General features: G+C 37.7%; 1 protein-coding gene across 5 annotated transcripts in view; it reads left to right on the forward strand.

Annotated features, from left to right (window-relative positions):
- The window catches only part of PPP1R9A (protein phosphatase 1 regulatory subunit 9A), a 137,899-nt gene that overhangs the window by 106,832 nt on the left and 6,349 nt on the right, over positions 1 to 24,718 (forward strand). The window contains exons 8-19 of one of the 5 annotated variants that reach the window (XM_017817700.1): positions 1,012 to 1,065; positions 2,907 to 3,136; positions 4,525 to 4,621; positions 4,760 to 4,931; positions 9,998 to 10,155; positions 10,685 to 10,985; positions 14,955 to 15,042; positions 15,142 to 15,219; positions 18,367 to 18,565; positions 21,145 to 21,264; positions 23,093 to 23,116; positions 24,333 to 24,515. In XM_017817700.1, the coding sequence (XP_017673189.1) occupies positions 1,012 to 1,065; positions 2,907 to 3,136; positions 4,525 to 4,621; positions 4,760 to 4,931; positions 9,998 to 10,155; positions 10,685 to 10,985; positions 14,955 to 15,042; positions 15,142 to 15,219; positions 18,367 to 18,565; positions 21,145 to 21,264; positions 23,093 to 23,116; positions 24,333 to 24,515 (1,704 nt within the window). Of the gene's footprint in view, positions 1 to 1,011; positions 1,066 to 2,906; positions 3,137 to 4,524; positions 4,622 to 4,759; positions 4,932 to 9,997; positions 10,156 to 10,684; positions 10,986 to 14,954; positions 15,043 to 15,141; positions 15,220 to 18,366; positions 18,566 to 19,869; positions 19,994 to 21,144; positions 21,265 to 23,092; positions 23,117 to 24,332; positions 24,516 to 24,718 lie in introns of those variants that run through there. The other 4 variants (XM_017817701.1, XM_017817702.1, XM_017817703.1 and 1 more) reach the window with 4 other exon arrangements.

Here is a 24,718-nt window from a genome sequence, read left to right on the forward strand (position 1 = left end):
TTTGGGACCCGTGAGAAGTTTGTCCTTGCTGCCTGCTTTAAATAATAAGCAGCAGGGATTGGGATGCATGCCAGTGTTGGGTAAATGTGTATGATCGTTTCCATTTGGATTAGGGTTATGCTGTTGACGTTGTGGTTCGATTCATACTTCCGAGCATTCTTGGAGCCTGTGAATAGCAGACCTTTGGGGTAAAATTAAAGATGTTTCGGAACATTGCATGTTACACTCAAAATAATAACTATTCCCTTCACAGGATCAGAGTATTGTAGGTTAGTACAAAAGAAATCCCCCATTAAGTGTGCAGGTGGATGCCAGGTCCTCCCCACCAACCCTTTCACTGTACAGATCCACTGTTGTTGTGGCACGCTGCTTGGTGGTGGAACTACAATCTTTAGCATGCTGCCGGGGCTCTTAATCTGCTTGCAATCATTTTGTGTGCTTGAATGCTGTTGCTGTTATTTACAGTTTCCCTGTGTAACTGCTCTCATTTGAGATTAGCTAGCTTGAGCAGAATAACTCCAGCTAATCAGGGAGAAGTTTACCTTTTTTTCTTGCATTAAATAAATGTGTGGAATCTTCCCTCAAGGTTTTCCTGAGTTCTTGAGTTGTTAAATCACTTATTTCCATATTTGCTTTTTTGTAACATGCCTGCTTTAATCAATGCAGTGGGACTTTCCGACAGCACTGGGACGTATTTCACATTCATATCAGAGGAGAGCAAAGCCCAGCAGGATAATATCTATTTTTTTTAAGCATAAGACATTTCGTTTTGCTAAACAGATTGGATGTTCTGATTTGAAATTATGAGTGGTTAAACGGCATCCTATCTTTAATTAGGTTGCACAGACTGAGTCATTTTGCAAGCTAGACATTTTAATTTACAATCTACTGCACTGCAGCACTCTTCAGGGCCTTCTGCTATGTAATAAGGTATTCAACTTGCAGCACAGGCTTTAAAAATACCGGAGTACTCTGTGACTTCACTTGTTTATTTTATATTTTCAATTCTAGTTGCAAATCAAACATGCAGTTACAGAAGCTGAAATTCAGAAGCTGAAGACGAAGGTAAGAATCAATATATGGTTAATACATATAAAACAGTTTTCTTCATACAAAATCAAATCTGAAGACATGTATGTGGGTGGAAAAGTCAACATCCTTATGGAAGGCTGATTAAGAAGCACAGTGGCTCAGCTAAATCTTGTCTTGGTGTATATTCTATATGCAAAGTTTCAAGTAAAATCTTAAGTGCTGCTGTTAAAAGAAAATTCCAACTTTTGTAGCTTCAATTAAACATACATTTTAAGGGGTATCATAATGACTGTACAGCAGATTTCTAGTGTTAAAATTGTAATGCATTTTCTCAGGTTTTAAAATTGTATTTGGATTGAATATTCAAGTCCAAGTTAGTAGGTTTTTTATTTACCAGTGATGTTAAAGTATCCTGTTTATGCTGCTTTGCTTTTTTTTGACATTTTAAAAAAACCTGATCTGTTTAAATGTATTTAATAGAAATTATTTTTTTATATACAGAAGAAAAAGTGTTGTTATATCCTGTTGCAGTTCTATTCAAAAGATACTGTAGAAAAGAAAAATATTACCAGTTTAAAAGAAAACATCTCACAATCAGTTGCTAGTTATTAGATTGAATTTGCTATAGCAATAAAAATGAATTGAGGTTTTTTTGTACTAGGGTAACCTTTATGAGAACTCAGCTAATAATTCAGTTGTTCAGTAATACCAGGTTTTATAATGACATCCTGCTCTTTGAGTCTGAATACATTATAAGGGAAATAAAAACAAGATAAAGATAAAATTGAACTTCAGAAAAAGATTTTAGATTATTATTTCTTCTTAGCAGCATTTGCACTCACTATGTATTTTGCATGGTGTTTATCAAATCTGCATAAATTATTGTTAAAAACAAATTTAAAGTGCAACTGTTTTCTGTAAGGACAATTTCTATTGTAGTGTGTCAGTTCAGAAGGTCAGAAATCTTTTCTTCCTCTGCTTTCCAGTTCCAATCTAGCAATTGGAGCCACAAGGTCGATCCCTTGGGATTGTGCCGAGCCCCGTTGACTTGATAACAACGTGTGGGTGTAAATATTCATCTGTGCAAATTCATTTGCCAGATAAGGGCTAATGTGCCTTTTTGTGTTGGATCTCTTTACCTTTATTGTATTTTCAATAGAGCTGAAGAAATTGTGAGTAGTTTAAGTATATTACTAATAAAACTGAAAACAAATTAATTGTTTTGTGTGTATCATCCATGATTGCTAGTGGAACTGTCTAGAGCAAATTAAACAGTCTTGATAAGTAAAAAAGGGTGTTTAAGGCATTTTTTGTTCTCTGGAAATTCTGGGAGCTAAAATACACAAGCTGCTGAACAATCCTACCCTTATCCAGCACCAAACACTGAAACCTGCAAGTGGCTTCAGTTAGGAAGTGAGACACCAAACACACACACACAAAAAACTGGATATCAGATTCCCCCTCCCCAAAATAAGAAATGCCATCATTTTATGAAAGTGTATCAATGCTTTATAGCTAGCACCTGAGCCACATGCATATAGCAAAATGCATCCCTAGTGCTGACTGATTAACCCTGCACTTTGCCCGAGTACTCCACTGTTGACATTTTCAAATGTCAGTCAGTCAGATAGGTTACTATAACCCAGAGAAGCATAGAGGCTGCACTGGTACACTGAGCAAAAGCTCTACTTGGTTTTATGAGGAAGAATAATGTACGTATCAGCCTGTTTTCTTTGTCCTGGAACACTCTTTTCACTGCTAGCATATTAATAGTGTTGTTACTAATTTACTGATTTTCACCATTCATGTTGCTTGCATTAATCCTGAACTATAAGGCAGCTTTTTATGGACTGCATCTCCACTCCTTTGTTCAGCTGCAGGCTGCTGAGAATGAGAAGGTGAGGTGGGAATTGGAGAAGACCCAACTTCAGCAGAACATTGAAGAGAATAAGGAAAGGATGATGAAATTAGAGAGTTACTGGATTGAGGCACAAACCCTGTGTCACACGGTGAATGAACATCTTAAGGAGACGCAAAGCCAGTATCAGGCTCTGGAGAAGAAATATAACAAGGCAAAGAAATTAATCAAGGATTTTCAGCAAAAGTAAGCAGCTACACCAGGGGCAGCAAATGACTTAGTGGCCAGATAGGAAACATGTATGTGATATATTTTGAAATATGAACCTCCCTGTTAAACACCTGTAAGGTAAACACTATTTTTCACTTCTTTTTTTTCATGAAAACTCGAACTCTTTATTGTGGAAAAATGTTACTAGTATTTGAGCTGTAGTCATACTGTAGCTAAATAAAGACTTTGTGTGTAGTATTCCAGGTTGGAATGTTTCAGAATTACTGGATAATTCATTGTGAATACAAACAACAAAGAGTAATCATAGTAAAGCATTTGATTAGCCAGGTTTGCAGGAATTTATATTGGTATTGTGTCAGCTGGATTCATTCCTGCTGTGTACTAATGTGACATCAAGTAAAATATTGTTTTGTTACATTTTACATTTTATTTTTCTTCTTGTAGTTACCAAGAACGTTTCAGCTGAGTTGAGCTAACTCATGATTACCTGACCCCCTCTTTTTCCTGTGGTCCCTTCTCCCTGATGGCTAGCAAGAATAATAACATCTTACATTTCTATAACAGCTTCCATTGCCCAAATTCCTTTTTTTTTTCCCAGCAAGTTTTTAATTTGCTGCTGAAATATACATGTTTCAAGAAGAAAACTCAAAAACATACAGCAATATCAAGTGACAACTTGGACTGCAAAAATTACTTTCCTGTCCCATTAAAAAAGGAGTTAGATTGTCAAAATGCCATTACTGGTCTTGGAATTTCGGGACTGTTCCAGAACTAGTTTACATCTTATGTGCTTTCTATCACAAATGTCTTTGATATTCAAAATAAAAAGAGATAGGGAAAGTTGCTAGAATGAATTTTGATAGCCTTTCTGTTGTTATTCTCCTTTATATTAGTAGAATATCTAGTCGGTTGGTTTTAATTATTTCAGACTCCTAAACTGACCTAACAAATTTCCTTATAGCTTACAAGAAAATTTGATTTGTACCTGAAAAGTTACAGATGTCCTTTCTGTGAAGGAGTGCAGTCATACTGTAGTAAAACAGAGATTTTGCTCCATTTCTCACAACAGAGAACAACATAAACTAAGATAATGTTGTTTCTGTTGTAAATACAGATTATGAAAAAATTTGGTTTAGCTTTTTTGATGATCAATTAGAACTGAGATTTTTTTTCCAGATAAATTACTTTTACCATTTCTATATCATCACCTAGCATGTTCACTTAGACTAATAGCTTAGGGTTTTGTCCTGATTGCAGTTTCATAGTCCTTATTAAGTAAGTGATAAATTATTTGGTAAGGACAGATTTTTCGGATGCATAGCTTAAGATTTTCAGAACATTTTATTTTCTGTTTGAGTCTGATTGGTTTGATGACAGCAAATACATTTTTATTTTTTTCTAAGAGAACTTGACTTCATCAAACGCCAGGAAGCTGAACGAAAGAAAATAGAAGATTTGGAGAAAGCACACCTTGCAGAGGTTCAAGGCTTACAAGCTCGTGTGAGTAGAATTTACTCTTATATTTTAAGAATGAGACTGATAAAAAAAATGTCTGATATTCTGGAAAAATAACATATCTAATGGGGAAGATGTATTGGGATATGTGTTTTGGGTAATACTATGTTGTATTTCTTTCAGATACAAGACTTGGAAGCAGAAGTTTTCAGGCTAATGAAGCAAAATGGGAGCCAGGTTAACAATAACAACAACATTTTTGAAAGGCAGACATCTTTTGGAGAAGTTTCTAGAGGAGATCCAGTGGAAAATATAGATACTAAGCAAGTGACCTGCCTGGATGGCTTAAGTCAAGGTTGGTTTGAAACGAACCGTAACTCCTATGAATCATAGATTGATTTGGGTTGGAAGAACCTTAAAGCTGACCTAGTCCCAACCCCCCTGCCGTGTGCAAGGACACTCCCACTAGACCAGGTTGCTCAAGGCCTTGTCCAGCCTGGCTGTGAACACTGTCAAGGATAGAGCATCCACAGCCTCCTTGGGCAACCTGTGTCAGTGTCTGACCATCCTCACAGTAAAGAATTTCTTCCTAATATCTAACCTAAATTTTCCGTCTTCCAATTTGTATCCATCACTCCTTGTCTTGTCACTACATTTCCTGACAAAGAGTCCCACTTCAGCTTCCCAGTACTGGAAGGTTGCTATGAGGTCTCCACACAGCCTTCTCTTCAATAGCCCAAACTTTTCTCAGCCTGTCTTCATAGCGGGGGTGCTTCAGTCCTCTTAGCAACCTCATGACACTCCTCTGGACTTGATCCAACAGTTCCATGTCCTTCTTGTGCTGAGGACCCCAGAGCTGGACACAGCACTGCAAGTGAGGTCTCACAAGAGCAGAGTAGAGAGGCAGAACCGCCTCCCTCAACCTGCTGCCCACACTCCTTTTAATGGAGCCAATTCCGTTGGCTTTCTGGGCTGTGAGCGCACACTGGCAGCTCGTGCTGAGTTTTTCATCGACCATCACCCCCGAGTCCTTCTCCGCAGGGCGGCTCTCAGCCACTTCTCCGCCCAACCTGTAGGTGTGCCTGGGGTTGCTGTGCCCCAGGCGTAGGGCCCAATAATGTGTGTAAACAGCATGGTTGTAATTTAGGATTTAAAAGAAACAATTAATAATGCCAGGATGTTGATATTTTTCCAAAATTCAGTATCTAATGACAGCTGTATCAGTGTTCTACCTAATAATGCCAATATAGAGTCCCAGAATAGCTGTACAATGTATATGCTAAAAGAAATGGAACTAAATGTTAGTATAGCAAAGATCACTATTGATTGCTTAAAGCCATCAACATTTAGGTTTAATTTGATGCTTCTGGTATTTTAATAAAGTAGGAGGAAATTGTGTTTTCTCCTGTGTTCCTAAGTCTGTCCCTAATTACCCAACCACCAAAGATCAAACAAGAACAAAGTTACCAGAATGAGAAAACAATGTTAAATGCACCATTTTTAATGGTTCTCTGCAAGTTCTAATCTTACCTTGGTACAGACATCAAAAGGAACCTTGTAGGTGGCACTCACCATTTCTCAGGATGGAACCTTTTGTGAATAAAATGCAAATTCTTTATTAGCACATTAATTAAAAAACTTATTCAGCTATAGCACAGCCTGATTTACAACATAAGATTTGTAAGACTTTTTTCCTACATTACCAAGAAACAAAACAGTTTGTACCAACGTTGAGATCTGGATAGATGCTGTCAGCAGGGTGGCTGTACCTTTTCTTTGTTTCACGTAGAAAAGATAATTCTCATTTATAGCCTGTGCCAGTGAAAACATACAGATAACTTCCACAGCTTAGTTACAGTTCTGTAATTGCAAGTTGCTTCTCACTGTTGAAGGATATGCAGAATTAAAGCCAATTTAGGCCCACAGCCTTGGGAAAAAAACCTGTTTGATGCAGGGGTAGGCAATACTTATTCTGTATTCAGTAACATCTTTGAAATCACATGTTGAAGGTGTTGGAATTTTGACGAGGGAGCACCAAACTCTGTTCCTATAAACTATAATATTATTTATTTCTCTGGTGAAAAAATGTAATACATTGTGAAATAAATTAATTTCTAGCAAGTATAGAGGTGTTTTATTAAAATTGATATTTTAGCAGTCATTTCATGTGTGGACCCAAGCAATATTGCTTACAAAGAGATCAATATGAATTACATTATTAACAAATATAAATAAGAGCTAGTCCTGCTGAAATGATGTTAGGTGATATGCAGCCCTTGTGGAATTGACTTCTGCAAATCTTTAAAGAGCTTCTTTCTATCAAATTTTTATTGTACTGAAATCTCTGAAGTTCAGAAAAGCACTCAGGGGGAGAAGTCTGTATTTCTACCGTAGAGACTCGGTAAAAAATATAAAACATTTAATACTTAGCAACTCTGTTAACACAAAACCTTTCAGTAGTTTGCATCAGGAGAGGGAAGTATGTTTTCTTTACCTGACTCACAAAAATCATGTTTGCATCTACCCTTGTAACAATGTCAATGCACATCTATGATGGCTCAAGAGCTAAAATCCAGGAATTTCTACATAAAAAAAAAATTGTAAAATTCTTTCTAAAAATTTGAAAATTCTTTGTATAGCATTAAAATTCTGCATGTCTGTGCTTCAAAAGTATGTTTTCCAATTGATGCATTTGCATGAAAATTTTCAAGGAGCTGTCTTTTTTCATTGCAAAAATGTTCTTCTGGAGCAATGCTACCAGTGTTAATTACTTCTGGGAACTAAAATAGATGAATTTAAATGCCCAAGTTTAACCATCTGAATACAAACACCAATTATTTACTGGGAAAAACAAATAAATCGGCAATAATTTTTTGCAAGCAGAAATAGCATAGTTAGACCTTAGATTCCAGGCTGGATTTGTGTTTTTAAGAGATCTCTAAATGTTCTGTAGCACTCTTTGACTTCCATATACCTTTTCCAGTAAATTCTGTATCAGTGTCTGAAGTCTGTATCAGACTGTAATGTAGGGATACTTGCTGTGCTGACAAAGATCCTAGGTGTCCATATCATTCTTGTTTAACCCTTTTAAGAAAAGGACCTGCCATTAACCCATGGATGTTTGCAAAGGAGCTATAAACATCAGGGAAGATGTCCACGATGTTTTGGAGTGCAAGCAGAATCCCTCTGGGTTCTGTGTGTCACACACGCTGCCTTTGTGACATTCACACTGGTGCTTCAGTCTCTTTTTCGGCTCTTGTTTGGCGAGTATAACACGTACTCCTTGATCAAGCCTCTACATTAGGTTCCTGGAGTAGGACTGCATGTACACAGCCACATCCCTTAATTTTTGTTCAGAAGTTTGCAGGACTGTCTTCCCTCAGAAAATTAGGTTGTGGAAAAATATAATATTTGAATTAAGATTGTATCAAGTATGGTTTTGCTTCCATGTGATCTGGGATATTTATTACATTCTTGCATATTAATAGACTTGGGAAGAAGTAATGGATGCAACTTGATGGTCACAAGTGTTCAAGCACATCTCTTCCTAACACTGCTGGTGCTCTGGCCATGTTTAGCATCATGACAGACTTAGGGGAATATTAGAAACCTGAGGATTGTGTTTCTTTTACAAATGTACAATTTATTCTGAAAGTCCAGAAGAATACATAAAGCGGATTGTAGCTTTCTGTTTTAGTGGTCGTGAGCTGTATCTGCAGTAAAGAATCAAGATATTTACTGTCAGTGGTTTGAAATCTAAACAGTTCAGTGCTGAGGTCATCTTTGACAATATTTACTCATCTCTGTGCAAGTGCCCATTCAGGCCACTTTGTGGCTGTACTTTCTGGGTGCCTTTGGATACCCAGGGACGCATCAGTTCACAGAAGATTTTGAAGTCTGTCAGCCTGTATAATGGAAAAAGAGTGGGAAGACAGGGAAGCTCTTTCCTGCTCTACAGTGCTATTGAAATAATTCAGATACAAGACCATGGGAGTCAAGTGGTTGAACATCTGATGAAAGAATTAGAAAATCTAATTAGATTTTCTCTGAGAGCAAAATAAAACCTGTTATGACTTTTATGTGGGAGATGCACCAGTCTCCCTAGTGGGTTGGGAGATTTCTAGGGAAATGTGTGATATGTGTGTTTGTGCTTGGAGGAGTGAAGGCTGGCTGCTCTCTGCAGAAGCAGGAGCTGAAACTGGGGATAACAGCACATGTGGCTGGAGCAGAGACCATCTGACAGCAGCCCAGTTCCACTGCAACAACGTGTGGTGAGCAGGGCAGGACCAGTGATGGGGTGGAGGAAGCAGGAAGCTCCAGGCCCAGATGGTATTTTGCTTTAACAAAGCCAATATGACCAGTTGTGAATACTGTGTGCATAATTTCAGCAGTGAACGGAAGGGATGTATGAAAGTGTGTACTACTGAAAGAACAAATGTAAGCAGTTCAAACCATGACAATGTGCAATTATCCTATGGAGTACTTAGGACAGAAGCCTAATTACAAGTCAGACAATGCTAATTATTTTGTATTATTCTGTGACTGAAAAATTTAACTCTTACTCAAAGAACAGTAAAAATATCTTTAAGATCAGATTCTTATTAATTAATGTGTTATGAATGCAGTACTTAGATAAGTAAATTAATCTAATGGGTTATGGTTTGATTTATACTGTCAGAATTGAAAAAAATTATTAAAACCATAAAAAATCTGTTCCTTTTCTGGTGTAAAATGCAGACACACCTTTTAAAATGTTTTTTGTCTTAGTTACTACAGCTTTGTAAAGTGATAAATTTGCTTCAATACTCAGATTTCATTTGAATGGATTATTGATAGCTAAGAAAAGTGTAGCTATGTTAGCTTTTGTTGTAGAGGCAAGCCATATATGAAGTGTTCACTATACTTTGCTCACAAGACATTCAGGCATAGGGTGGCTTTGAAACTAGGCAGGTAAGATGGTTTCATTGTTCCATTTTTTATGTGAAATATTCCCCCAATTTTCATGTATCACATAGTGGTGTTTATGCTGTGATGGAGGAAAATTCTCTGCAGGCCAAGCACATGTAAGTCCTTCTGAAGTAGTCTAAGTGGACCTGCTTTCTGGGCTAGTATAGATGGGCTTGTGTGGTCCTTCATGTAACTGTGGGAATAATTTGTTGAATTCTTAAATATCTGGAGTTGATTCTTTGCTATGCACTTACTGAATCTGTGTAGATAAACTTGTTTATGCAAGTGACTTCTTTTTTCTTGAGGATACTTTAGCAGTTACAAAGATACAGGTACAAGTAAAATGTGTCTTTTCTAACCTAAATGATTCTATGATTCTATGCAAAGTGCATGTGTTTGCATGAACTTCCTCTGTTAGGAAGAAGTAGTGAAAGATTGTTCTGTTAAATAGCTCCAAATCGTGTTTCCATATAGATTTCAATGAAGCAGTTCCAGAAACAGAGAGACTGGACTCCAAAGCTCTGAAGACTCGAGCTCAGCTGTCAGTGAAGAACAAGAGGCAGAGGCCTTCCAGAACCAGGCTGTACGATAGCATCAGTTCAACTGATGGAGAGGACAGCCTTGAACGAAAGGTGAGAAGGACTCTAGCCCCTCTTTCAGGCTTCCTATGGAATGCTAGATTGCCCCTGTAAGTCATCCTCTATCTATCCTTTCATTGTAGCACAGGCAGTATTTATTCTTCTGTGGCCAGTCTGCTGTGAATGTCCTTGAGTAATGTGCGAGTCCAGTCTCCTTTTGAGTCAGCACACCTGGTTTTTTGATTTTGTTGTGTTTTAACTGGAATTGTGGTCTTTTGGATTTACATGTGCTTTATAATTCAGAATGGGTCCTTTCATTTATGCAGGAGGTGAAAGGAGCTGGAATTGTGCATTTCTCTATTTGTTAATTTGTTAACAGAATTGTTTTGTCCTATTCCGATTTCTGTCTGGAAGCAAATACCAATAAACAACACTGTGTGTGGTATCAAAGGGTGAATTACTAGAGCGTTTCGTACAAATAGAAAGCTAAATAATGAATAAAAGAATTGCATGTTCAAAGTAAATCTTGCTCTGTTTGCTTACTAAGTGGTATAACCTGCTTTATAATCTCTTATACCAACAGCCATCACACAGTTACAGTAGTCCCATGCACATTTCAAAATCACCACTGCCCTTATGCATGAGAGCATCCTCACCAGCATCAGATTCTGGTGCTTCCTCCCTCTCCCCCGTGGCTAGCAGTGCAGCAATCTCACTTGACAACCTAACTGAAAATCAAGAAGAAGAACAGCACCACAAAGGAGGTGTCCTTTCCCCATATGCTTGGGGAGACACTCCACTTTCATCTCCTTCAAAATCTGGGCACAGCTCTGAAGCATCTCCTTTGCATCACCCAGCTGGCAGGAATATTTTACAGGATAAAGGTATTACTACTTTTTTTACAATAAATTGATGCATCATTTTGCTCACTTACACCTATTTAATGACCTTTTGTTGTGTAGTAGGACCTTAGCAACTAGAAGGTCATCATCTCATAACTTCTTTTGCCTACCTGGAAGTCAGAAAATTACAAATGACCTTGTCTGATGGTATAAGAAAAGGACAAATTTTAAAATGAGATAGGGAACTGCTTACTTTCTTCTTTTTATTTTTTTTGCTTTCTTGGAGCTCACTGAAAAAAAAAAAAAAAGAAAAGTTACTTTTAAGAGAGTGTTGTATTGTGTTTTTTGAAAAAACAACAGTATTTGACCTTGGGACATCTCTGTGTTACAAAAATGCTTAACACAGTGTACTTACTCAAATAATGTGATTTTGGCACTGCTAGATGATTCTTTTGGAGGGTGCGGAAAGGAGTGTAAAGCAAGAACAACAGACTGTAGCTTTTAATTGCTGAGAGGCAGCACAGTCTAGATTTAACATGAGGTTGGTGTCTGGACACTCTTCATTTACAGAAGAAAAAAAGCAGCAGGTAATTTTTTGGGGAGATTGCCCTCATTGGTTTTAATTTAATTCAGATTCTTTAAATGCTAGCTGGATAAAACAGGATGCAATCATACATAGGTCAGATAAAGTGGTAAACACCAGTTTATTATATGAACTAACAATATGATATGTCACAGAATACTGAGCTCTCCTTTTCAGATACTTTTGGAAGTCAAAATTAGCATTTGACACAACTTCAGCATTCTTAGCTATGCAGCTTGCATTCTCAAACTGTCACATAAGCTAAAATACATGATAAAAACCATTTATAAGTGAGGGCTGCAGGAATAGGTCTAGATAGGTTCATTACAGACTTCGACTTACTTGAATTAACTGAAAAGAAAAATTTTTTGTTCTGTTTTTGTGGGTTAAATTGTTAATGATTCGAAGTTAAATTCAATATTTGAGTTTTGCAAGTAAAAATAAGGGTGTGAACTTAAGACTGTGACTTTCCAAACTCATACTTCAGCTCGAGTGTGATTGGTTTATCAGGAAAACCCTAAATCCTGCATTTCCAACTGATGTATGAAAAATACCTTTGTAAAAATTTAGTGGAAACTAGCCTTGTAGTGTAAGGAATAGAGTATTACATTCCACCCACTGTGTCACTCTTTCCATTTTAGGTTTGAAAAATAATCTCTGTCTAAATATTGATGTCATGCTTTCCTTGCTGTGACCATTAAGTAAACAACCTGTGCTTTTGTGTGTATCCAGGCTCTGATGAGTAGTGAATTAGAATTAACCAGAGCAATTTAGTTTCAAATGGAAAAATGGCATTAATAAGTCCTAAAATAAAGAAACTAGTATACTAAAGCAGTTGTTTGGCAACAAGTGCTGTAGCAATACTATTTTAATTGACTGTTAATTTGGCTGTTATACAGCTCAGAAAATAAAAAGAGACACTGTATTTGTTCTATGTGTTTAGGTGAGGGTTTTTTTTAGAGATGGAAAGAGAGCACATCTGTGGGCAAGTGTGTGTCCATTGGTTAATCTCTCATTAGCAAAAGGGAGCATTAGCAAGCTCACACTTTTCTTTTGTTCTTTTTCTTATGAGATTCTGCAGTGTTGTGGGAGGGGCTGAAGTGGTGTGAGATCAGTTTCATTGCAAAATGATGAGGAATTTTGCTTATTTGGCTTTTACTTCCAGCTTTTTCATGTGTATGTGATGAATTTGTTTTCTTCAATTCTGCCTGCTTTGTGCAACAGCATCCTTTGATAAGGCTGTGAGGTGACCCCTGTGGGCAGTACTCGCTGATGTGAGGCTGCCTGCAATGGATGTGTGACCTTGGGGAAGAAAGTTAAGTGTAGTCTCCTTTCACATCCATCAGCCACAGATTACTTACACACCAGCTTGAGGCTTGAAGTGATGGATTAAACAGCTTCTGTGTGATTTATTCTGAGGAATAGGCTTTCACTTTACCTCTCTGAAGAACTACAAGGAGTTGGGGAAGGTGGACCCATCCAGGGTGGCTGAAGTCCCCTCCTGCCCCGATGGGGCACCTGCAGCTCTGGCTCGTGGTCACTGCCGTGTGCCAAGCACTGTGTACTTCCCTGCATGCAAGACCCTGTAGATTCAGATGTACTCTGCCATGAAGCTGGTTTTGGGAGCTAGCCTATCCATTTGCCACTGTATCCTATAGCCAGCACAAGTATTTTCCCCAGTAAGTCATTGTTATTCAGAGAGCCCTGGGTGGCCCAAGCTGTGTGAGAGGGGAAATACTGTGATACAAGACCCTGAATAGAAGATTGCCATACCAGGTAGCTGCTACGTGTCCTTGCTGAGCTCTCCAGATTTTTTTTTCTACTACAGCAGCAAAACCTCCATTTCACTGACTTTCATTAACAAGTTTCTCAAAAAACCACACTGCCCCTTGGCCCCCAAGCCTGTGAATAGCTAGTGTGAAAATAAACTTTGCAAGTTTTTACTTGAAAGTGGCAATTTTGGCAGTGGTTAAATGAGAAGTGTGCATTAAAGGTGAAAGAGAAACCATAAGAGGAGACAGAAGAGGTGTGTGCATGGTGTAAGGTTGATGCAGAGTGTGTATTGCCTAAAGTTCTCCTCAACTTCCCTAGGGAATGGATTTCTTCTGAGGAGACTTCACCTTGCTTTTGTCATTCTTCATATTACTTTTTTTTTTGTTCGCTTTTTTGGCATGAGATTACTTGTCATTTGTTCTTGATTTTTTTTTTTTAACATAAGGACTTGTGTTGGTAGAAACAGTATGGCTTTTAGAGTAGGGGTATTGCAAGAGGCTTATTTTCTTGCTTTTCAAAGGATTTATGAACCAGTTGCACACTAAATTTTTTACTTGAATGAAAACTTGGGCGGATATTATCCTCAAAGCAGCACACAAAATTCTATACACAGAGTTGACTGTCCTGTGGTAGTGCTGTGGTATTTTGGGTTAATTCTGAGGGCTTAATTTATATCAGCCACGGTAGGAGAAATCCACAAACCCAGCAGTGCTCTCAGTTAAAAGTTGCTCTATGTCTGAGGTCACATTGCAAAAGCCACCAAACCACAAGTGATATGAGTGAATGAGCTTCATTTGCTTCCTCTAGAGTATTTGGGAACAGTCCTTATGTTTTAAGAGTAACTGTGTCTGAATTTTTTAGCTACTATATGTTTTCTTTTGCCTTCCATATAGATTTCACAGGATGTTTTCCAGACTCAGATTCATTGTTTTGGCTTTATAGGTACTGCAGACTGTTTCCTCTTTAGGCTTTAACAGTGTTTGTAGAAGAGATAAAAAATTGATAGATGTCTCAGGGCAGATTTATTAACTAAGCTACTTTTAGTTCTTTCTTTCTTTGATGGTTTTTTTGTTGCTGTTTTGTTTTGTTCTTTTTTTTTTGGTTGGGTGGGTGGTTGGTTTTTTTTTTAAATTCAGGGTGGTTCAATTTCAAGTTAAATGTTTAGTTTAACAAAGACGTTCAGGCTAAACAGATGAACTATTTTGTAGCATGTCCATCATAAAGGGTACCCTTGGCTCCAGATTTAAAGAAAGCATTTCAGGAGTTGTTTTGGAAGTAAACACACATACAAAATGAATTCTGTAAAAAGAAACTCACAGCTACTGCTGAGTTTAAAAATGGATTCATTATAATGTTTACCTGTAAATCTCTTGTGTTTTTTGATTTATTACATATTCATTAAAACTCAACCAAAATTACCTTTCCATTTTCTTCAATTAAAAATAAGGTTTCTTCATGTGTATTTTCAAATTCTGATTTTTCCTATTCCTGTTCATACCATCTTCCTAAAATAGAGAATTCCCCTATTTAAGTTGTGTACTCACACATATGTTTGTATGCATATCTAATTATGAAAAGATACACAAGGTGTTCTGGGTGGAAAGTAGCATTTAAAATTAATAATGTACATTCTTCCGTGTACAAATGTATCCTAGATGGTGCCACATGTGCTCAGGCAGCAAGAACAACTAGCCCTACTATAGGGCATACAGAAAGACTAAAGCGAAAACTTGCAGATCTTGGGTAAGCATTTTGTTATAAAAAAATACTTCTTTTTTTCATAAAAAGGATTGAAAGTAAAATTTCAAAGATGTTTCCTGATGTTTTCTAATATTTTTGTAGGGCTCCCTTGAGAAGGAATTCAAACAAGGGCAAGAAGCGGAAAGAGAAAGAAGCTATTAGGGTGACCTATGGCAGTAGGTATGGGTGAAAATTGAGGATGCAAGAAATGATATGCCAGAAACATTGGAAAAACCTAATCATCCTAGCAGATGGAACATTAACAGTCCCACTGACTTCATAAATAAGTGTTAAGCTTTGAGATAACCTTCTGAGCTTACAAACCTAGATTCCTTGGCTAAGAAAAGACTAACATATAATCTAAAAATACTTGGAGGTTTATAGTGTCATAGAATCATAGAATATCTCAAGGTGGAAGTGACTCACAAGGATCATCATGTCCAACTCGATCACTACTGCTGTTGCATCCACTAATGGGATTTGCAGAAATAGATTTTCAGAGGAGGCTTACAAGATGCACACAATCAGTTGATAAAACCCATGAACCAGAAACCTTGACACAATTCCATATATTTTTTTAAAAAGCCCCCAGAGCAAGGTTGGGCAGCAGCTGTTCACTTCAGCTTTGCAGCGCCCACATTAGGAATGCTTTCAGGTTTTTTTTAAATGAAGATGAACATCAGAAGTTGAAAATAGATAGGAAAAATGCTGATTGCATGTCGTGTCACCAACTTTCAGGCAAGGAATTTTGAATTCCCTGTGACATCTGATGAGACCACATCGCCAGCATCTGGACTCTGAATAAATAAATGAATGTTCAAAATGACAGGAGGCAAACTTCTCTGCAAAAGCTAGTGTAGATTTTCGCTGGAGGCCTCTCCTTATGTACTCATGAGTACATAAGTACAAAATCACAGCTACAGGCATGATACCTGATTCCAGGTATGAAAGATTAATGTCAGGAGGGCTACACAAACTTAATGTGTTCCAAAAGTCTAGAAAGGACATAGCAACTCAAAAACTGCTCATAAAGCAATGCAAAAGAAAACCTACATGATAAAAGTGCTATTGGAAGAAAGCAAAGCTTGAATGCTACTCAGAAAATCATTGTGGTGGAAAACTAGTACGTAGCCATTTGTGGAGTTCTCCTGACAGTCTAATATATGGAGACCCAATGACAAGTATGTTGTGTAGCTCCGTAAAATCAGAAAAGCAAAAGAAATCTTAGCCTGCTGACTTGCTCCCTCAGGCACACTGTACCAAAGTGCAGTGTTCTGTCTCAGCATACATTTCTACATTTATATCCTGCAAATACCTGGCAGGATCTTTGGTGATCTTAGGCAGCAGTTGTCGCCTTTGTGCTGTTGTCTGAAAACCTGTTGCATTGTGTCTGCTTGCAGTGTTACCTGGAGTTAGTGATACCCACTGCTGGGTTTCCTTAGTGACAGGGGGAGATTTGTTAAAGCCAAATCTACATTTCTGTGTGGCTGTGAGGCAGCTAGTACCCTTAGCAGGGTATTAGACATCATGTAGCATTTACATACAAAGGCACGGGGCAGGGGAAATGAATGTATACTTGTTTGTAAGAACCTGATATGTCCCTTATACCAACACACTATGTTAGAGTTGTTTGTGAGATCTCATAGGTATCTTCCTTAGAGACATCAGATCTCAGCACAGAGAGATCAGTTGCTTATTAGACCATTTGATATATCAGTTATATGCTTAATATTTCTTTATTACAGTTCAATATTTCAGTGTTACAGTTGCTGAAAGTAAAGTTTCATTCTGCTTTCAAAGTTGAAATTTATGAACATTTGTAAGTCACACTGTGCCTCTGTAAACTGGGAGTTTATTATTTCAGTACAACTATTTAAACAGCCATTGTCACTTCTTTTGTTACTAACTCCAAAGAATTTGCCTCAGAAGAAATGTGAGGATGTTTTCTCTACAAGTCCAAAGCTGTATAAGCTCTTTGAAAGAAGGAACATGATGAAAAGACAGCATTCTGTTATAATCATATCAATTACAGCAACTGATTGGTGTAGAATTAATCACACTTTTAGATGAATGTTGCATGCTTGTTTGCCATTGCCAGAAAGTAGCACTCAGGATGTGTACATAAAATCCTGAATTATTTCCTAAAACTACCGCTAATATTAGAGATACAAAAAATTCCCCATTTAAATAAGAAGCATATATTTCCGTACTTGAAGCTAGGTGGTTTGGGGAACGTAATTTTTTTTTTCTTTCTACTTTCAAGCAAGATTAGAGGATGAGGGAGAAGTATAGGTCCGGGTCAGATATATCTTTCTTTATGTAGTGAAATGGAAGTAGGATTCTCCTTCTGCTTCCACAGATAGGAGTCCTTTGACAACCTCACTTTCATCCATACAGAAAAGAAGCTTCACAATATACAAAGATCTAGTGATTATGTTAATTATGATTTAGAAGCTGTCCAGAAGCTTGAAGTTGAGGGAGATTTACATGCGTGGCTTTTACATATGGGTGCTAAGAGCAGTGAGATTTTAGTGCTCTGAAGCAGTAATGTGTATCTTGATGTAATTAATATGATTCTATGACATATGCATAAGTTTTTTGAGACAGACACTTTGCATAGTTATTTTTAATTTACATACTATAATACTGACTTGATATACTTCACGAATAATTTAGGTGTTTTAGTTTATAACTGTTACTTTTGCCTTGATCACTGCAATCTTTGTTACTACAAAGAGACAAGCTGATAAAGTCCCATAGCTGTTTCTTTAATTTTTCTATAATATTTTTACTATTTATTAAATTTAAAAGCAAGATAATAGTACTTCATCGATATTTAGCTGGTGTAACAAAGACACATCTCCATAGGTGGATACAGATGCATTTAATTCATTATGCCTGTGCTTGAAATCCAAGGCAAATCTTCTCTGGGAACCAGAGCCCGTTTGGGTCAGTGCTGAGTCTAATTATTTAATCATGCTGAGATACCACTGTGGCTCAGAAATGAACCAACACAACATGTGGCTTCTTGATGGAGCTGGTTCTCATCCGAACGGTGGGAGTTACAGGCATTTTCAGCTGGCATCTGTCTCCATTTGCTGGGTGTATGTTGTCTAAGAGAGCTTGATGTAGAAACAGAATCAAAACAACACACTTTCTTTTTCTTCTGAGAGAGGGATTTCAGGCATGCCCCTACCAGCTGCATGCCACTCAGTTCTTTAGTCAGTTACAGGGAATGTCACTCTTTCCACAATTAACTGCCTCTAGCATTTTGTTTTCTCTTCTTTTATAGTCTAACACATATTCCTGCTCCTTTCTCCTAAACAGGACTGTCAGAGAGATGCTGCAGAAATCATCAAACACAAAATCTTTAGCAGAGCGATCCTCCTCTCTCCCACACTGTGTACCAGTCACATGGTATGGAGAGAGTGGCAAGGGATCCAATTCTTCTAGCAACCTGCCATCACCTACCAGCTCAACTGAACTCTCCTCTGAAAATTTAAGTCCAGCTAAAAAAGGGTCAAAGGTAGAAAATAAAAACTACCTTATTCCCACTGTGTTGAGTAGCATAATTGGCTTTGTGTTCCTGGAAAAAAGAACAGGCCAATATGTGACTACTACAATAAACAGTGCATGGTGTTCATTGTACGGTAACAGCCCATCCAAACAGAACATCTCTGTCACTGTACCATTCCACATTCTACCTTTTTACTCTATCTTAATGTACATTATTTCAGTAAACTAACTGTGATGTGCTGTACCGTAACAAAAGCAAATGGTGCCAGTGGAAATTAGCATTTGGATCCACTGAACAAATGCTAGATTTGTGTGTTCAGTTGTAGATATTTTCTTCATTCTTCAGAACTGGTAGTGGGAATACGTACCCGTGTTCAAATGAGATGTTTGCAAGTGAAGAAATGCTGTATGCCGTCAGTCATCTGCCTTTTCTCCCTGAATATTGAAATCTGTTTGTCATGCATGCTTGCTGTTGGATTTAATTCTCTGTATGAAGATGCTTGAACTGTAAATATGAACTATTGTAATTAATACATCTGTGTGATTCCTTTCTATGTGCATGAATGTTTCAGCATGATAACTCCTTAAATAACCCTCCGTTATTGCAATATATTTAGCATTTCATGTTTATTTTCACTTCTGGAAAATATTTCTCTGCCTGTATCTTCTTATGATTTTTAGCAGTTAATTTTTTATATTAGTCTGGTAAAAAGAAACAGGTATGGTTTTCAACTTTATGTACAGGACTATGAATCAGAAATCTAATTTCTCTGTCTTCTACAACCAAATGCATGTTCATAATAGCAGTTTTCACAGGCATTTCTTACTCTTTTGATGCCAAAAGCTGGTGATACCTTACTTCTGCTGTGCACTAAACTATGCAAGGCCATAGCTGTTCTTGTGTTACCTGGCAGGGAGAGCTACACAAGGCTTACCCCAGTCAAAATCAGATTAATAGAGAAGACAACCAATGAAATTTCTGAAGATTAAAGAGAAAATCAGTTACATCTTTCTTTTGGAAACAAAAATAATTATTGGAGCTGTAAATCCTTTTAGTGTCTTTAAACAAACATTGTATAAAAATGATTTTCAAACAGGGAAAAAAGTGCACCCTTTTAGATAGCATTAGGTTGAGGCTTTAGGGGGTTGTCCTGCTATCATAATTATTAGCAGGCCTTGGCTATCTTGTGGTTTTCCTATAGAAAATTAAATTTTAAAGGCTTAAATTTATTGTAAAGCTGAAGCTTGCACAAAATAGAGGTGAAAGAAAAACCAGAGTACTTAAAAAAGAAAAATATGTTCTTCACACAACAGGCAGTAGAGCTGTTGAACTCCTGGCCTAAGAACGCTGTGTGGGCTAAGGAAGCAGCTAAGGAAGCTGCTGAGATGTGCTTCTCCCCTATAAAGAGCTGGGAAAAACAGAACAGGAATTCTAAATGTAGGTGAGAGAAAACCAATCGTAAAAACATTCTTATGTTCTCTCTAAAGTCTGCAGGCTTTTAAATTAGGAGTGCCTGTACTGCTATGAAGGCTTTCAAAGCACAACATACCAATAATAAGTTGGATTTCCAGCAAAACTTAAGAGGATCAACACTTGATATTTTTTGGAAGACTTTGTGTTTTCAGGAAAGATAGTTCAAATATCTTGGGGGGGGTCAGATAAAAGGATAGCTTTTTTAGTGTTGTTTTTATTGTTTCACTTTTTAAAGTGAACACCAAAAATGAATTTAATACTCATTTAGATGTTAGAGTAGAGATTAGAAGTCTGTGTATTGTCAAGTGTATTTTCAACTTAAATGGAATATCATGGTGTCCTTAATTTTTTATATATTTTGGTTTCTTTGTTGTTCTCCCTCTAACGTGAAATACTTGTTAATTTTTGTCTTATTCTAATGGTAATTCTGTTGTATTCTTGAAAAATATGTGCCTGCTTTTGCTATCATTTGCTGTAAGGTGTGATGTCTCTCATTGCTTTGTTAAGAAAAAAGAGGGTTTGTTTTATGGTTTTTAGTTCAGTAAATAACATTCAATATCCAAAGATCTCTTTTACTTTCAGTTTTTTTTCTAAAGGCATAGACAAACAGGGAGGATCCTTTTACTTTTTTGGGAGAGTATTTGGGACTCAGAAATGGATTCACAGGATATTCTTGCTCTTTCAATAGGAATTTTCACTTCTCTCTGTTCATTAATCTTCTGTCCTATTCTTTGTGCTACTGCCTGTGCTACTCTTCTCCTAAATATTTGGAGGACAGTAAATGCTAGTGATTAACCTGCAGAAGCAGTAATGTAGCTCCAGGATGAGAGCCAGCATCTTAAGAGTCTGGAAATGGCTTTAAGACACCTTTGTTATTCATTGAGGCACTAAGCTGGTAAAAGTGTCTCTTGAAGTACACAGTGGTAAAAATACTGTGTATTCTATAAATATTAACAATAAAAAAAATTAGGCTTCCTCATGTGCATTTTAATTGGTTTGGTAAATGATTGAAATCACTCCTGAGCTATGCCAACCTGGAAGACAAAAAGCAAATTTCCCTTTTGAATGCACATATGCAATCATTTGTTCATTCTCACTCCTCTTTTTGTCCACAGAATTTCACATTCAACGATGATTTCAGTCCCAGCAGCACAAGTTCAGCTGATTTGAGTGGTTTAGGAGCAGAACCTAAAACCCCAGGCTTCTCACACTCCTTAGCATTGTCATCAGATGAGGTATGCTGATGAAATTGTTTAATTTGGGAAACAGTTATTTTCTTTCTCCAATGGCATCTTGCTTGATTACTTGAATAATAAAGGGAATTTTTTAGGCAATAGAATTGGAAAATAAAATTAATCTTGGTTTCTAGATTAAGATTTTTCTTGTTCATATAATAATGACTTTAAATAAATACCCTGTGGTATTATCGTAGGAAAGTGGAATGCAGTTGGTTTCCTAAGAGATGCTATATCCTCAGATACTGTATCCTCACACATTTTAATAAATTTTCCCTACACTCTAAATATATACATGTGAACCCATAGGTGTACATATGTAAATACACTAAATGAGGCATAACTGAGACAATTTGATATACCAAACCTCCACTGTAGTTTGGTAAATATAGTTGAGAGGTAAGGTGAATTAACCCACACTAATTTTTACCCTGATAAAATGACCTGTATATACAGTAATTGTGTGTTACTGTACCTGAATGTATGTCTATTGATTATATTGTGTGTATTAATCCACTTTGCATTCTTTGTGCTTGCTTTGCACAGTGCATTTGAATTCAGTTTCTTCAAACTAAAGTTTTTAAACAATGATAAAGTAAAAAGGCATTCCTAACTGTATAAATTGGTGACATAATTGAGCTGAATATAACATATTGAAAATATTCTTCTTACGATACCAGTTTTGTAACTCAGTTGTCAGTGAGGCTGCACAATTTGACAGTAGCTGACAGCAAATCCTGTGGACTCAGGAAACCTGTGCATTTGTTCTTTTACTAATACTCCATACTTCACATTTTTCATGTGAGATTTGAGCCGGATTTTTTTTCCCAGACATGAGGAACTTGAAGTATCTTTTTTTTTTCTGTATGATAGATTTTTCTATTACTGCTTGCATGATTTACTTGGTTTTAAGAATGAGGGCTGTTCTGCACAACCCCATTTGCCAAACTGCAAATCTACAAACCCAACTGTTCTTTGGACATTCCTTACTGCAGGTAGTTAAGGGCAGTAATTCATAACAAAAGGAGACTGCAGACAGGCCTGTATATCCTGTGAATTACTGAAAACAACAAAGTCATCATTTGCACTTTTATTACTGTTAGTACTATCTTAATAATACATTTAATTATCTCACCATGTTTAATACCCCCTATGTTATGTATGTGATTGTGACAATGCCTTGTTCTGAGTGGTATTGAATTAAAAGCTTGAAAATGCTTTCTTTTTGCATGTTCAACTCTCTACTTTATCGTTTCTAAAATATCAAGCCTGAACAGGTCTATAAAAATGAATGTGTTTTCTCCATCCTCTGCTGTGTGCCAAATTGCTGCCTCCAAATGAGGCACAGTGTGTTCAGCAAGAGCTGCAGTGGAAACCACCCCAGCCACCCTGGCCAGGAGTTAGGCCAGTGCTGCTCTTCAGCCTCTCATAGTGCATTGCTGCAAGCACTGCTTTGCTCTGGCTCCTCCAGGGTGGGGAGGGAATCCAGTTCTTGCAGACAGTTCTCTTCTAATTAAGGAGCTTTTCCTCTTGGAAATGGAGTCATCAGGGAGATTCCCACCAGTTCTAGAGTGTTGAGATAAGGAACTCCAAAGGTGTTTCATTATGTCAGGTTTAGCAGCCAAATCATGTGTGTGCTGAGCTTTCAACATAACATCTTTGTTTCTGGAAATAGTTTTTCAAAAGAAATCTTTGTGGTTTTGAGTAGCCATATCTGTTTGCAAATCTTGGTGCTGCCCCTACCTGAACTTTTACATGCTGTTCCATGTTTGGTATTGTGTTTCTATAATGCTTTTCTTTCCCATTTCTTTGTTGCTCCCTCACTCAGAGCCTGGATATGATTGATGATGAGGTGAGATACTAGTGCGCTGTTGTGGTGAATCTTGTGACCATCGCGTGGCAATGTATCGTCTCTTTTGCAGAGTCACATTTCTTGTTTTATGGTGTTGTGTGGTGAACCCCCTTGTTGGAGCAGAACATGCAGGTGTCACTGGCTCCTCTTTCCTAGTCTTGAGTTCCCCTCTCCTTTTTGCTAAGAGTTTTCAAGGCCACAGCAAACTGCAGTTTTTGCAGTATGCTGGGAGGGGCAGGAGAGTCAGTGTCAAAGCAAATCTACAAGGCCAAGCATCAGCTGCACTGTGCTCCTGCTGGCAACAGGAGAAGGAAAAGATAGTGCTTAAACCGTCTTTTCCCCAGCCCTGAGAACTGGACAGCCAGAAGCTGAGAGAGCTCCCAGCATCATCTAACTCAGTGTAAAAGCTGCTGCAACAGCAGACAGCTGCTGCAGCCTGTAGCAGCTGCTTTGCTGACCACAGCCAGGACAGAGTAGCTTTTGTTTCAGCCCCACTGGCATACCCCTGGGTGGAATAAAATGGCAGAGCAGGGACATGGGGCTACTCCGGCAGCTGATATCCCACCTGCCCTTTGTGGTGCGGCTTGTGCTGTCATCTGCAGCAGTGATGAGAGCAGGGCCAGGGCTGTGGGATCACTGTGTGTTCCATACTGCTCCTCTGTGTCATCACATGAATCTTCCATAGATAGTACAAGTCTCACTGGCTGTTTTATGTCATCACTTTAAACTTTGCAGTGGTTTTCTGAGGGTTTCTTTTTCCCCTCAAATTTCTTGTTTTACAGCTTAAACAAATCATAAATATCTGTGAATGAGCCAAGGAGGTGGAATGCATAATTCGTTGCATCCTTTAGAAACCTTCTAATTTGAAGGATAAAAATCTTGTGGGGGAATTGAGCATCCCTGGTTTGAATTGTGCCACCTGGCCCTTTGAATCCCTGTTTGAGTTAAAAGGAATGCCAGTTCCTTTTTCTTCTATGGTTCTATAGATAAAAGATTTTTTGGGTACCTTGTACTTGTTCTTGGGTGTCTGGTTAGATAGACATGTAATATAGCAGTGTGAAATTGTTATTATTGTAGTGTAAAGACTGTAGTGTACCTCTTGTACAAAATACAAGAGGTATTGTACAGATACCTCTGCTGCTGGCGGTTTGTGCAGGAAAATGTTGTTACTCATCTGTTACCCTTTCAATAATAATGTAGCATGTCTTTGTCTCAGATCCTCGACGATGGACAATCGCCTAAGCACAGTCATTGTCAGAGTCGTGCTGTTCACGAGTGGAGTGTGCAGCAGGTTTCCCACTGGTTAATGAGCCTGAACCTTGAACAGTATGTTGCCGAATTCAGTGCCCAAAACATTAACGGGGAGCATCTCCTTCAGCTGGATGGGAGTAAGCTCAAGGTAATTAACTGACTGGGCTTCAAGAGTAACTATGGTATTTTTTGTCATTTACATAATCTTAAAGGCAGTAAGAATTCGTTCAGAAAGCAGTAAATCCCTGCATGTGGAGTGGTGATAGACTAGAATAATAACACAGAGTATAAAGCCACAGCAACACTTCAAGAAATTCCCATATGCACTTGGATTCAGAAGCTTTAGAAATA

This window comes from Lepidothrix coronata, unplaced genomic scaffold (genome assembly GCF_001604755.1).
Source record: "Lepidothrix coronata isolate B3197 unplaced genomic scaffold, Lepidothrix_coronata-1.0 Scaffold62, whole genome shotgun sequence".
Classification (NCBI taxonomy): domain Eukaryota; kingdom Metazoa; phylum Chordata; class Aves; order Passeriformes; family Pipridae; genus Lepidothrix; species Lepidothrix coronata.